Source organism: Lipomyces tetrasporus (genome assembly GCF_029532465.1).
Source record: "Lipomyces tetrasporus strain NRRL Y-64009 chromosome Unknown POJ06scaffold_1, whole genome shotgun sequence".
Classification (NCBI taxonomy): Eukaryota; Fungi; Ascomycota; class Lipomycetes; order Lipomycetales; family Lipomycetaceae; genus Lipomyces; species Lipomyces tetrasporus.
In genome coordinates, this window is record NW_026611596.1 from 587,182 (window position 1) to 601,232 (window position 14,051).

Below are 14,051 nucleotides of genomic sequence, written 5' to 3' on the forward strand. Positions count from 1 at the left end.
CTCTGCCGCGCTCGAATGGTGCCGACGGTTGCACTCTAGACTCGGTAAAAACGCTTCCTTATTAGGCACAGCAAGGGAGGGCTGCAACCCGACGTTTTTTCCAATGCTACCCGATGTCCACGTTCAACGGGTTCGCCACCATAATTGACCCATGCCTTTCGTGAAACCTCGTTTCTTGAGAGAGACTTGAGACATTGCGGTCGTTTAACAAGTTAGCCACCGATCGTCAGGACAACAGACCTGACCTAGGGCCTGATTCTTTTTTTAAATGGTCCTTCCATAGTTCCATTTACTTTTTTAAATGGGAGCTCCATTTAGGGATCGGCACGGATACACGGATAACGGATATATCCGCGGATATCCGTCAAAATTACGGATACGGATAGATCTTAGGCAGGTACGGATACGGATAAAGCAATCTTGATTAGTCATATCCGTGGATATTATCCACGGATATCCACGGATAAAGCACGTAAATAAAGTTATTAAGCAAATTATTATCGAGAGTGTTATTGAAGTTTTCGGCTGTGCCAGGAATAGATAGCCATATGAGCAACCAAGTCTACGCAGTGGTTTTCCGAGGAACATAGTAATGTCTTCCAGTATTTGCAAGCGCAGAGCCGCACCATCGACTACCGGATCCGGCGATGTGATTTGTCGGTGGATGATTAATATTCACATCGCCTTACCTATCGCTGCTGTCCCAAGGTGGATCTTGCATATGTATTCGTTTACGTTCTGTTCTTTCCGCTGTTTTTGCCATTATCGACTGACAATATCCGGAGATGTAGTCACGGTCGTGGGTCTCTTATCTTATCCCAAAAGTGGATCTTGCATATGAACTTCCCTTGTCTTCTGTGTCTTTCTCCTTTGAATTCGCCATGGGTTGGATCCCAATCCTGCAATTGGTTGAACTGGTCGGAAATTGTCGGAAAGTAAGCCAGAATAAGTAATAATTCCTACAACGTTAAGGACTTTTAAGCGATGTAAAATTACTTCCTTCTACAGTATAGTGTATGAGAATTTTGTAATATATAAGACGGCGAGAAGGCCGACAAACTTCAAGATCACCTTCTCCAGTTATTGTGTCACTTATTACCTCTGGTCTCTCTGGTATCAAGTGCATCAACTTTTTCCAAATCTTGCATCTTTACAGTGATAAGCAAAGCAATTGGATTATTGTTGTTTCCCAAAATAAGATGGATTCGAGTTCTCAATCTCAGAACACCCAACAGCGCCAGTCTAGAGCGAAGCGCCTTGATTATCATCCGCTGAATACCGACACTGATAGTGACGGCGACTCTGACGAAGGTCCACGATTCCGTTCTCGTCCTCGCCTTGAAGTGAGTCAGACAGGTACCACACTTTCAGATGACCTTATATCCCCTCATGAATCTGCGTCCCAAGTTCTCGCAAGCGATGCTGACAGCCATCTTTCCTTTTTGCCAGTCATTCCAAAAAAGCCCATGCCGCCAAAGTCACGGGTCTGGGAGCACTTCCATACTATCGAGCTCGAAACCACATACATCCACAAGTCAACTAACAAGAGTCGCCCGGACAAGCTGATTGTGTGCACTCGCTGTTCGTGGTCTACTACGGAGGCAGTTCTTCAAGGGTCATCAGGAAATCTGAGTACACACCTCTCATCAAGGCACGGGATGCAAAAGCCTGGCGCGCATGCTCCAAGAGCTTCTTGCGATATCACGTCATTTTTCAGCAGACCTAGCAAGCCAGTTCAAGAGCGACTAGAGGACAACATATTGCATTGGATGATTGAAGAGTCAGAACCTTTTACGACCGTAGAGGCTCGATCATTTCAACGAATATTCCATGATCTTCCAGGTGTCGAATTACCGATCAGATCCGCAAGCACGGTGAAGCGCCGCCTCGTTGCAAGGTTCGAAGAGGATCGAGAAAATCTTAAGCGTGAATTGGATTCAACCTGTAGCACCATCGGGTTGTCGCTGGACTAGATGTAGTTCTTGTGATCCAGATACGGCCTTGTGATCCAGATACGGCAGTTAAAATCTAAGCAATAGGTGAATCGGGCACGAAATCTGGATACCGTAACAATAACAGCAGCTTATATATCCTGAATATACACCGATTCGTTATGTATATTAGGCCCGCTCATTTGCAGAGCAAGGTGAGCCGGTTTATTTGTATGGATCGCCGGATCGATCTTAACGATTACACGACTGTCTTATTGACTCATAAACTCACAGACGTGTCTAGCCCATTCATATTAGTGATGGTCGTGATGTCTTTCATTCATATTTTGGTCATTCCTACGTTGATATCCGTGGATATCCATGGATATGACGGATACGGATACGAATAAGCGCATTTTTTCTGGATATGGATACGGATACGGATAACTATATGTTGCCTGGATACGGATACGGATATAGATAACGAAAATTCTTATCCGTGTCGATCCCTAGCTCCATTTAGGGTGGGGCCATTATTTCCTTCTAATGGAGGTCCCATTTAGATTCGCGTCAGAGGGCGCTTTAAATGGGAGCTCCATTTACACCAGCTCCCATTTGAATCCGCACGTGACTCGGATCAGACACAAAATTTACGCGTTAAAAGAAAATAATTTGGGGCGACCCTACAACCGCGTAACCGACTCCAGTAATCTATAATAAAGGATTTACAGGCTAATAATTTTCTCCCTCTGATTTCCTGTTGGGAGCGCATTGTAGAGGCGTGCTACTGTGAGGAGTGGTCAGGAGGGTGGTGTTTCGGTAGGTTTCACTAGCGTAAATGGAGTTCAAATGGAGGTCAGACCTCCATTTTAGCTTTTTGTATAGGAAAAGGCTGACCTCCATTTGAACTCCATTTACGCTAGTAAAATGGGAGCTCCATTTAACGTTACCTGATTCTTTTTGTGTATAATGGGAGTACCATTAGAAGGGCTGATTCTTTTTGGGAATAATGGGAGTACCATTAGAAGGGTGATTCGTTTTGGGTTTAATGGGAGTACCATTAGAAGCGGTGATTCTTTTTTTTTTGAATTTAAATGGGAAAAGAATCAGGCCCTAAGTTGCAGTCGGAAACTCAGTAACCACTGGCATGAACATCATTTAGAAATTTTAAGTGACTCTCAAATAGCAGACGATCGAGTGAAAGACTGCCATCCCTCAAGCTTGGTAACTGTTAGTGGTAGGCCACCCAATGGTTTAGCTGTTAAAATAAAGGCGATAACCACGGCCTGATCGGGGTCAGCTTTTTCGAACTTGTACTTAGCAACGAATGCTGCCACAATGCATTTCAACTCCAATTTGGCGAACGTTCTGCCCAGACGACCCAGACACGCACGTGCGCCGTGCAAGATCGTGGAGAAGCCGAAAACCTTCGTTGGCGTCCGGTGGGGGTCCCGGTACTCCACCGGTCAGGATTAAACTCTTCAGCTTCAGGTCCGCAAAGCACTTTGGACTTGTTGAGGAGCCAAGATCAAACAACAAAAAAAGCAACACATTAACAATCACTGACTTTACATGACGTAGTGAACGACTAGGGAATGCCCAAACTCGTCACTGACAACAACGACAAGACAATCTGCGCACAGACAAACAGTTTCCGGATTCCCGGAAAAGGAGTCATCTCATCGCACTCCCAAGGAACTTTGCAAAAGATCCGATTGACTATTACGCTGACTGCAACCCAAGCTGAAGCTTTGTGAGCGAAAAACGAAATTCATTTGACAATTGACAGTTGGCTTTTGATAAAGACCATAAAGACGACTGTTGTTCACGGTCGACATGTTGATGTTACCTATGGCTCACGGCGAGAATGACAGAGATATCAACATGGTTTGGTTACCTCCCAATGGTGTCCACAGCAGGGCTGTAGGCGGATAGGCGGATACGTATCCGCCATACTTTCGATTGGCGGATACAAATGGCGGATACAAATCCGCCAACCCTCAGAGAGGCGGATATGGCGAATATGGCGAATAATCCGTATATTCTTAATTAAATTGAAAAAACGGTCAAAATCGAACAGGGTTAGGGTCATAGTTAGCCCTAACCCTTACCTTGCATAGTCCGACAAGAGGTCATTCTAGCACTGTCGTACACGCTCACATGTGGCGGGGATCACCGACCATATAAGTTGCGTCCGCTAACAGCGAGTCCATTTAGAAAATTCAAATATCATGTTAGTGAACTTTGCGAAATTTTTGAAGAAATTAAATTTGTAATAACTATTAATGAATTTTGCAAATTTTTAAAGGCGGATAAAAAGGCGGATGGCGGATGCGGATATGGGAAAATTTGGCGGATATCCGCATCCGCCACAGCCCTGGTTCACAGGACCAGAAGTAGTTATTGCCATCCGCGAGGACTGTATTCCTTGGAATGTAAACAAGTCCACATCGATGAGACGTTGACTTGGCACGAGAGAATGATCGCACATGTCATCCCACACGAAGTTAACATCCTGTTTATTCAATACTTGGTCTAAATTCGTCCAATTGCTAAGTATATCCTTATAATGTTAGGCTAGGGTTAAGCCTTTTTTTGCCTCCAGTTTCAGTTCGTACAAATTTAGTGTTAAGCTCGGGGGGGTTGAACCAAAAGGTGAAGTCCGAATGAGCCGCAGGGGCTAGGGTAAAAGTAGCAGCTCGGTCAGGATAGCCTGGTCGAACTTAGTTTGGGAGTAAACGCCGAGCGTTAGCCGAAAGGCGGGCTAATACGAGCGACCTGTAGACGTACATGGTCAGTTACAATGGGGCTTACGATCGATCGTATCTCGGCCCATCCCCGAAGTACCAGGAATTTCGGATTCATGCTCGGTATCCCGAGTCTAGAAATAATTCCCTCACATTAGTGGTCGCCAAATTCAAGGGTTCCTTTTTAAACGCGATCCGACTGAGAGAATGGTACGGGCTTGGACAAAGAAAGGCGCCTCATTAAATTCTAGCACGCCTCAGATGATATTCTAGTCGCAAAGTCAGCATCACATCTTCAGGCTCAATTTGCGAATACGAAGGACTAAACGTCAGGTCATTGGATGTACACCTGGTTCTTGAAAAGCTTTCACAATGCTCACAATGGCTGGGACCTCGTTCCTGTACGTCGAATATCTCGCTCTCACTCAGTTGCCTTCTTAATATCCGTTCTGCCTCAAACAACATCAGTGTTTCTCGATGCATCGGATTGAAGACGATTTGCACAGCTCATGCAGAGGGATACAGAGTCCTCGCTGTCTGTCAGTAGTCATGCAGAATACGCGTGCGGCGCATGGGGCGTAGGCTATGCTTGGATTTGGCCTTGTCTAAGCCGTGCCTTAGAGCACGTGTTATGCATTTATTGGCGATCTGGTAGTTAAAAAGGAGGGGTTTGTCCTCAAGCGTGAACTCTATATGGCACAAAAAATCGGAGTTGAGCCGACTGCGACTGCTATTGCAGTGTCAGGCAACGTACAATGTGGAACGGAATCCATGTGACATTGGAGCTAAAGACACCCTTGCCATGAAATGTTTTAAGATCTTGTTATATTCAGAAACACAACATAGTACTAGAATTAGAATATGCGAGACATGTAGAAATTACACAGATACGCCATTCCTCATCACAAGGCTACTCGAACTTCAACTTCCACGCTCTTGTCACATAGATAAACGACTCGAAAGAGGCGGAGGTGATAAGGATGGCCTGGCCCGCAATCCGTGAGCCAGTCTGGAAAGGTACAGGCGTGACAAGCGCGCTCTCAAGATATGTGGGAAACGTAAACACCAGAGTGTCGTTGTTGCTCCAAGGACCAAGCGGAGTTGGGGAGTATTTTACTAGGAGGCTGATGTGATCTTTTGCGAGGAAGAACATCAGATATGAATTGTGGTATGCCGAATAGAACACTGATATTCCGCCGTTGTAATAGGCCAAATTGGGGAGCGACATAATCGCTGCTGATTCTCTGCGCGCCGTAGGCAGCGGCTCTGTCGGCGACCAGCCACCCAGACTTTGATCCCAATAACTCCATGTAGACTTGTCTTCGATGGTTGCAGAAGGAGCAGAGGCGACGTGCACGTCCTGGTCCGAGACTGGATCCAGTGCGTATAAGTACACACGGCCTTTCACAACGATGGTCGCAAAGGAGCCGTAATGGTATTCCTGGGGTGTAAAGCTTATCGTCACTGGCCGCGTGACCGTGAGGGTATTGGCTTCCGCGTTAAATTCGTAGACAACCAGCGATGTTCTCGTGAAAGGGGTAGGAGGACCACAATCGTCAAGCCGCATGTCCCAAAGCTGAACGGCTTTGTTGGACCCAATGACGGCGCAGTGGGTATGCGGAAGGGTACTTAAGTTCATGAAGTAGGTATAATCGACCTCGCTTTCATAGGGAGTGGCAGGGATGGGGGGTCGTTGGAGATCCACAAGCCATCCGGGATGGGCAAAGGTTTTTGCCATAGCGATAGAGCTCGAGAAGCTGTTAAGATTGCCGGAGTCCAATTCTTGAACAAAGGTAGAGCCAAAGAGCCAGAAACCCCGGTTTTGGATCGAGCAGAACGTGGGTGGACCGTAATGCTGAGTCAAGATCGTTGATGATTGAGACCAGTCTGTCAGGTTCCCCCAGTCATTCACGTAGTCAACGGCGAAGTCGAGGTTAATGCCAGGAGATACTTCATAGGTAGGATCAGTATCGTAGTGGGGCGTTTTGATCAGAGGGACGGCGAATGCCGTATACGCTGCTGCTGCGGTTGTGCCGGACACAGTCGCAGCGCACACGAAGACGACAACCACCAGTAGGCCCGGCTGCAGCATGTCTAAATATTGGCAAGCACGAGTACCGGAATGTATGATAGTCCTGACCATATGGCCGACCATGCGCGCCAGATGGGGCCTTTATAAGAGCCCAGAGCCATGCTCCGGGACGAAAGCCACGGTCCAGCGCGAATCGGACGGAGTATCAAAGTCGCCATCAAAAGTGCGGAGTAATGTGACAGTCAGTCGAGCGTAAGATCGCGCAACCCTTGTATCTGCTGGGTGTGATGATGGATCGCGACCTAGTCACAGTCAGCTTGTCAGCATGTTCCCGGTCCTCTGGGTTGCCTCCGCAAAGTCTTCCGCCAACTTGGACTGTGTGTGCCATCGTGACGCTCACCGCATGTTCTGTCAACCGTCATTGACCTTGTCATGGTGCTGCCCGTATGCTCAGGCAATCAGCCATGTATAAGACGAGAACCTCAAGCCGACATCTAGCAGCCTAATTACGAACGGCGCGTCGACAATGATTTACTTGCTTGTCCTCATTCTGCTGGGTGTCGCTTTCACGACCGCGACGCCTGTGTCGACAAGCTTTCCTGTTCCATCCATCCTCACGCCTCATCGTGAAGTCTCCCCGCCATACAGGGCGACACCCCGCAATCTCGGATTTACTGTCGCCAGTGCGTCAAATTGGGGTCCACTGAAGGATTTTTCCATCAACTCGTCGTCGTATGAAACGCTCAAAGTGGCCCCCTCGACTTTGTGCTCTATCCAGAACCGCACATTTTGGTTCGCAGGACAGACTGACATCCAAATTTTACAGTCGCGCACTTTTGTGGGATCTAGCAGCTCTGTTGCGATGGCTCTGGACTTTTCCCACCCTTCCTGGATAAAGGAAATCTCGACAAGGCCATCCGCCTCTTGGCCGGTCATTCCAGTTACTCCAGCCGAGCAAGCAATGTCAGTAGCCTATAACTACAAGTTCATCTTCCATCCGCTCACACACGGCTCGCTCATTAATGCCACGACGGCCCTTCAGCTCTGGGACATTTCGGCCAGCAATAATGACGAGAGTAATTATTGTCAAGGCTATCCCGCGACCACGTTGATCTTGTACACACTTGACTCGACGACCAACACGCTGACCGTCACCCGTCCAGCGCCTTCATACCAAAGATACAGGCAATACCCGTACGGTTCTTTTGCAACCCTGACAGTCCAAGGGATGACTTACCTCTATGCGTTGGACTCTTATGACACAGGCGATGACTCGAATAATGGCTACCAGAGAGACGTTCATGTTGCTGCTGCACCCGCTTCTTCGATAGCCGACAAATCCACTTGGAAATACTACGACAACGCCACGAGCACGTGGTCAAGTACGGAGCCTCTGCCTACGAACCGCCGTGCGTCGGCCGCGATTCTCACGGTCCTGCCAGCCAGTTCGTCCGACGAACCCTTCAACTACTTTCAGGGGGGCTCAATATTTTTCTCCGAGTATCACAACGCATATTTGCTCATCTTCGTCCTCGCAAGCGACTCTCGCTACTTCCGTGTCCGCTATGCCCCGACGCCTCTCGGTCCGTGGTCAGGCAACGAGACTATTATCTTGGATGCAGCGGGCTATGGTATAGGTTTTGTATATGGTCTCGCGACTCCTATCTTTTTTCAAACCGACGGAAGTGTTGGAGGAAAGAGCTTACTGTTGACTGCCAGTCTATCCGACGGCTACAGTGAGACCCAGACATTCAAGGTCAATTTTGCTTAAACTCCAATTGCTGTTTTCGCTAATGGAGCCACAAACGCTGATGATAATTATTGTTGTTATTATGAAGCATAACTTCTCGCTCAGAATGGACGGTCTGATGACTTTTACCCTGAACATATAACCGGCCGTTCAGGGCAAGAACTATGGTAATGACTATTGACTCTGTAAACCCTCGTTATAACGAACCTTGTTATAATGAATTCCTCGATATAACGAAACCTACGCGTTGCAAAATCTCACACAAATTTCGTTAATTCGCGTTACCACTGTCTCTTCGGACTTGGCGCGGACAAGCACAAAACTCCGAAACGTCATCTCCGAACGCCGAACAACCGATCCCGATCGCACTTCACGACGATTAAACCACAAATCTTTATTTTTGCTGCATTGTACTGTCAATATAGTCAGGCATGTGAGACGTTGTTGTTGAAAATGGCTGAGGCATAATTATTCACGTTACAAAAAATGGTCCCTGACCCTCCCGATTACGTGTGATGATTTGGGAAATCGGCGCCATTTATATAGTCTGGCAATAAGTGCAGCCGTGGGAATTATTGATGAGAATCCGGCCAGCAGCAGCTGATTGGGCTTTCTAAAAATATTTGCTTTATGGCGTGCGGACTCGAACTAGGGCAATCTCGCCGTTTGAGAATGCTTAATGAAGGCCTAAATGTGGAAGAGCGGGCCTAGCTAGAGTGCGGCAATTCCGTCGACCCTACTCATCGGGGCAATGTTAATACCATGCAAACTTACTAGTTGATGTTCCGCTCTTGGAATTCAGCCCGTCGGTTGACAGCGAACGTCTTTATCACTTTCCAATTTCTTCGATCTCTTTTCCATTGCTTATCCGGTAGTACGGTAACACTCATGTATGCCCAGGGCCACTTAGTAGCAGGTCTCAGTCGCGACTTTGTGGATGTGCTGGAGGTGTTATCTGCCTTCTAATAACTGAGAAGCAGATGCTGACGTCTCTGGCTGCGACATCATCTGTAGAGCTATCAGTCGTTAGTCAGCCACTAGTTCCCGGTTGTTGTGGCGTTCAGCATTTCAATAGCTTTGGGGGCGATCTACGCTGGTCCCAAAGAGGAATGGCCATGCAGTCAATGTTTTGTTTTTCGACAACAGCGCCATAAGACGACGACGGCACAGATCGAAAAAATTCTATAAAGACATGCTCAGAAAGCGCTGGGATATCTAGTACGCTATGGCTATAGATCCTGTGAGGCAAGTGCGGAGGCAAACGTGCTCTTTTGGCGCAATATGTGGCCGTACTTGAAGAACAAAATTGGAATCGGCGCCATTGCCAGCGAAATAAGTGCCCAGATTGTCGTGGCCCAACGGACGCCTAACTTTTCATACACTATATGTCGACGGTTAATTGAGTAATCGCGCGGACCGTCAGAAAATGACGGCGGGACCGCCAACTTACTAGCTGGGGCAACCAATGGCAAACTGGCGCCGATCATGCTTCTCGTCACGCTCATGATGCCGTGGGCACTGGCAGCATAAATTTTGTAGCAGTCCGTGGCGTAGTTCAAAAATCCGATGAACAGGGACGTGAAACCGAGTCCGAAGAAGATTCCTCCCAGCATGGTTACTGCGAACGGGATTTTATTATACGACGTCCAGGCCAGCCAGAACAGGCTGACCGGCAAAAACCACGATGCGACCATAGTTACTGGTAATCGCTCCAGCTCCATCGAGACGACCTTGCCTGGGATTTTTTTGAGCCGCTGAATGCGAATGTCGTACGCATAGTGGGCAACGGTTGTCAGTGCGGCCCCGAGACCGACTTGACATGTCAGCATAATATCAAACTGGCATTGTCAAAGGGAAATACGCACTAGGAAGAAGCATCAAACCACCCTTTCCAGGAGACATGCCTCGTTCTTGTTGGAAGATAACAGGATACGCTTGGAAGAACATGTACAGCAGGCCATACGTGAATCCAACATAGACGCAGATAGCGGCAACAATCATCTCCTTAAACAACATGTTAATCGGTCTCAATAAGACATGGAGGACGACGCTCTTCAGATCCTTGTCTTGCAGCTCATAGGCAGCTACAACGTTCTGTCCTCCTCGTCTGAGATTCTGCGCACGTCGCATTATAATTAGAGGTCTGAAAGTCTCTGGCAGCACCAAATACGTGCAGGCAAGTGTGAATCCGGCCCAAATCGCCGTGATCCAGAACACCCAGCGCCAGCCGAGATATGAAGTGGAGATATATCCCGCGATAAAGGGGCCAGATAACGAGCCCATGATTGTAGAACCACAAAAGAGCGCAACGGCTCGACCGCGCTTAATTGGATCTGAGTAGATGTCGGCGAAAACACCTCCAGACACAGCGATTGGACAAGTCGCGCAGAGACCCTGCAAGAATCTGAATCCAATCAGGGTAGCCATTGAAGGAGCAAGCGCACAGGCAACGGTGAACAAAAAGTAGAGCGTAAACGACGAGAGTACGATATACCGTCTACCCACGTGCTCCGACATTGGAGCCCAAAAGAGCGGGCCAATGACGAAGCCGACCATGAAAAGGGAGATTAGGAGCGTGGTCACAATGGTGGAGCTGCCGAAATGAGCGCGAATGGCATTGCTGGCGCCGGACGTGACGGATGATGCAAAAGTGGAATTAAGCAAGAGCGCGATTAGAACGGCCGTCATGACGTACTTGCGTGTGGTGGTAAAATTTCGCGGGTCTGTGGGGTCGCCAGGCTCAAAGTCGATAAGTATTGGTGAATTGATTTCAGCATAGGCTAGGCACTCATATGAGGATTTCTCCACGACAGGACAGGTTGCAGTGCTTGTGCCTCTGTGGACCCGGGTCGGTGTCGGCACTTTGACGAGAACGCTCTTTTCTCGGGAGATGTTTCGATGGAGGACAAGCTGGGGATCCGCTGCTGACACTGCGACCAGTTCAACGTCTATGTTTGATATTTCATCGGTGACATCATGGACAGCGACAGGCATAGTTGGGAACGAGGGCGGATCGGAGAGGCGACGAGCGATGGACGAAAGTGGATGAATGGATTACGTGTTACGGCCGTACTCATGTTGGTGAAGAGAGAAGGAGACGAGAAATGGACGGATCTAAGAATGGCGTAGGACGCTAAACCAGCGATCGGGATCTGGCCGACGATTGCTATACAGAGAACTAATGCGGCGGCGGCATGGATCAACCTTTGGCAAGACAACAAACTCTCGAAGCATTGCATACGATCGAATGCTCATCTCCAATGACGTATCAAACTTCTGTAAGCTAGCCACTAAGGATTTGCTACATGATTGTTCCTCTTGTCATATCTAAACAGCAATGAGTAAACCGGCGCCACAACCCAGCTCAGATAAGCGAATACGGTTTATTTGGGCGGCGCCAGGGTTACCCTGATTACGAGTAGGCGTGGGCACCAAATGGGTTGAACACTTTTACCCCGACGGTATACTCCGACACACCCACACGCCATTAGGCTTCGCCGCAATGACCACAGACTGACAGAGAAAAGGAAAAGACCTTTATATAACATGTTATGTACATGGCTAACCACCTGGCCAGCCACGCCATGAGGTCCCGTTCGTCCAAGTAGGCGGATAATTTCCTAATTAGGAAGATCGAGAAGGGAGTTGAGCGTGGAGTATCTAACTGCTGGTTCTGTAGGCCCTGACCCTGAGCATGACACGAAACTGCGAAAGGAAATGGTCCAACCGAACTAGGCGTAGCGTAATGATTAGTGGATTTATTCGATCAAGGCGGTTTATTCGACAAGATTCGACACAGCCCTACGGCTTCAAGGAACGGAGTGGCTTCTGCGGGTTCGTCGGGGAACCAGCCTGACAGGGTTAGGGCTACCCGGGATAAGGTCCGCTCTAGTTTGAGTTTTGACCCCGCGCCGACTCAGTTTGCGGTTTTGCAGTCGTTGTCGGGTTAGGGTTGCGTTGTGTTGGCAAGCCATCGATCCACTCTGCGTCGCCGATATCACGACCACGCACAAAAAATGCAAACCGGAATTTGGTTTCTAGGAATCGAAAACTACGCCGGCTATATTACTACTGAAAAATTGACACAACAAGGTTAGAGCGCGACATGCGGACATGCGGCTGCTTAACTTCTGACTGCACTTGGTATGAGGCTGGGCCGGGAAGTCAACTAGGACGCCAATCCTTTGCCTCAATTCACGATAACGCACATTGCATGGCCGTCTGCTGTGAAGTCAACGGCTAACAAGCACAGGCTCAGATGGGAAATGTTTGCCTGCGACCGACCGTCGCACCAGACCAGCCCACAACTAAACGTAAGTGCGCGTGTCGCCATCCAGCTACATAGACAGCATGCCGACTATAACTAACTGCTACCGCCACTGGCTAGGGCCTGACAGAACCCATTCTTGACTATGACGCCTTCGCCCGATCAAGAACCCGTCATAAATGCTAATCCATCGCTACAGGATTACTATGCCTCGCTCGAATCCAGACTAGGCTACCGGCTTGTGTTAGGAGGCACACGGCACTTTGGCTATTACAACACCGACACATACTGGCCGTTCCCTATCGATCGAGCGCTACGAGCCATGGAAGACCACCTGTTCGACTCGCTCGGACTAGAAACCGGCGCCAATGTGCTTGACGCCGGGTGTGGAGACGGTCATGTTGCCATGCATTTGGCCGGCCGGGGCCTGCGCGTTCAAGGAATCGACGTTGTCGACCGCCACGTTCGCAAGGCACAGCGCAATATCTCGGCCCGCGGCCTCCAGGACGCCGTCGCGGTCCGCAAGATGGATTACCACCACCTGGACGGCTTGGCCGACGAATCTTTCGACGGCGTATACACAATGGAGACGTTTGTCCATGCCACCGATCCCGAAGCCGCAGCAACCGAATTCTTCCGCGTGCTAAAGCCGGGAGGATCGATCGCGCTCTTCGAGTATGACCATGCCGACACTGCGTCCCACAAGCTCAAGCTCTCGTTGGCGACAATCAACAAGTACGCAGCCATGCCCGGGTACGATCGATTTGGTCCCGGAATACTCCAGCGCATCCTAGAGGCGGCCGGGTTTCAAGACGTCGTCGTCACCGACCTCACCGTCAACGTCACGCCCATGTTGCGGCTGTTTTGCGTCATGGCATACCTTCCGTATTTGCTGATACGGCTCTTGGGACTTCAACCTTGGTTTGTGAACACGGTTGCCGGCGTTCAGGGCTATCGCGCGAGAAAAACCTGCCGATATGTCGCCGTCTCAGGACGCAAGCCGGCCGCACCACAGCGTCGTCCGTGAATCAGTGAGCCAAGGCAGAAACGTCATCCGTTGATCGGCGAGCCAAGGTGGAAACGTCATCCAACGGTGTTCGCCAATACTCACAAGGCACATAATGTAGCTACATTTACATATTACCGCTAGCTTAGAATATAAATATAGTTTCTAGCAACCGACGTAAGCCTCCCACATGCGTCTTCTCTTGCCGTCGAGACTGCATTATATACTCCACTGATCAGCACATCCAAACACACGTTTCTGCAGCCAGGAGAATGATTCATCTCCGCCCGTTCGCATGGGTGACTATTTGTAGTACGG

The 14,051-nt window shown here is 49.0% G+C and overlaps 4 protein-coding genes across 4 annotated transcripts; 2 read left to right on the forward strand and 2 right to left on the reverse strand.

Moving 5' to 3' along the window:
- Window positions 1-5,508: 5,508 nt before the first annotated feature.
- POJ06DRAFT_242416 (uncharacterized protein) lies at window positions 5,509-6,752 on the reverse strand. The gene has a single exon (XM_056186222.1). The coding sequence runs from the start codon at window positions 6,414-6,416 to the stop codon at window positions 5,589-5,591; it is 828 nt and encodes a 275-aa protein (XP_056047053.1). The 5' UTR covers window positions 6,417-6,752; the 3' UTR covers window positions 5,509-5,588.
- Window positions 6,753-7,147: 395 nt separating this feature from the next.
- Window positions 7,148-8,861, forward strand: POJ06DRAFT_5057 (uncharacterized protein). Its single transcript, XM_056191131.1, has one exon. It carries the CDS (start codon window positions 7,237-7,239, stop codon window positions 8,479-8,481), a length of 1,245 nt encoding a protein of 414 aa, XP_056047054.1. The 5' UTR covers window positions 7,148-7,236; the 3' UTR covers window positions 8,482-8,861.
- A 696-nt stretch (window positions 8,862-9,557) lies between these two features.
- On the reverse strand, window positions 9,558-11,798 carry POJ06DRAFT_5062 (major facilitator superfamily domain-containing protein). The gene is made up of 3 exons (XM_056191132.1): window positions 10,326-11,798; window positions 9,911-10,273; window positions 9,558-9,841 (listed from the first exon to the last, which is right to left on the reverse strand). Exons 1-3 carry the CDS (start codon window positions 11,452-11,454, stop codon window positions 9,690-9,692), a joined length of 1,644 nt encoding a protein of 547 aa, XP_056047055.1. The 5' UTR covers window positions 11,455-11,798; the 3' UTR covers window positions 9,558-9,689.
- Window positions 11,799-12,536: 738 nt separating this feature from the next.
- Window positions 12,537-13,814, forward strand: POJ06DRAFT_5068 (S-adenosyl-L-methionine-dependent methyltransferase). The gene is made up of 3 exons (XM_056191134.1): window positions 12,537-12,552; window positions 12,713-12,773; window positions 12,848-13,814. The coding sequence occupies exon 3, from the start codon at window positions 12,873-12,875 to the stop codon at window positions 13,752-13,754; it is 882 nt and encodes a 293-aa protein (XP_056047056.1). The 5' UTR covers window positions 12,537-12,552; window positions 12,713-12,773; window positions 12,848-12,872; the 3' UTR covers window positions 13,755-13,814.
- Window positions 13,815-14,051: the final 237 nt, after the last annotated feature.

Bases quoted from the DNA above. Each gene is read 5' to 3' on its own strand.
- POJ06DRAFT_5057 (XM_056191131.1), top strand. From the start codon at position 7,237: ATGATTTACTTGCTTGTCCTCATTCTGCTGGGTGTCGCTTTCACGACC.
- POJ06DRAFT_242416 (XM_056186222.1), bottom strand. From the start codon at position 6,416: ATGGCAAAAACCTTTGCCCATCCCGGATGGCTTGTGGATCTCCAACGA.
- POJ06DRAFT_5062 (XM_056191132.1), bottom strand. From the start codon at position 11,454: ATGCCTGTCGCTGTCCATGATGTCACCGATGAAATATCAAACATAGAC. The intron at 10,274-10,325 runs GTGCGTATTTCC...TGACATGTCAAG, and splicing joins TGGTTTGATGCTTCTTCCTA to TCGGTCTCGGGGCCGCACTG. The intron at 9,842-9,910 runs GTAAGTTGGCGG...GTCGACATATAG, and splicing joins GCCATTGGTTGCCCCAGCTA to TGTATGAAAAGTTAGGCGTC.
- POJ06DRAFT_5068 (XM_056191134.1), top strand. From the start codon at position 12,873: ATGACGCCTTCGCCCGATCAAGAACCCGTCATAAATGCTAATCCATCG.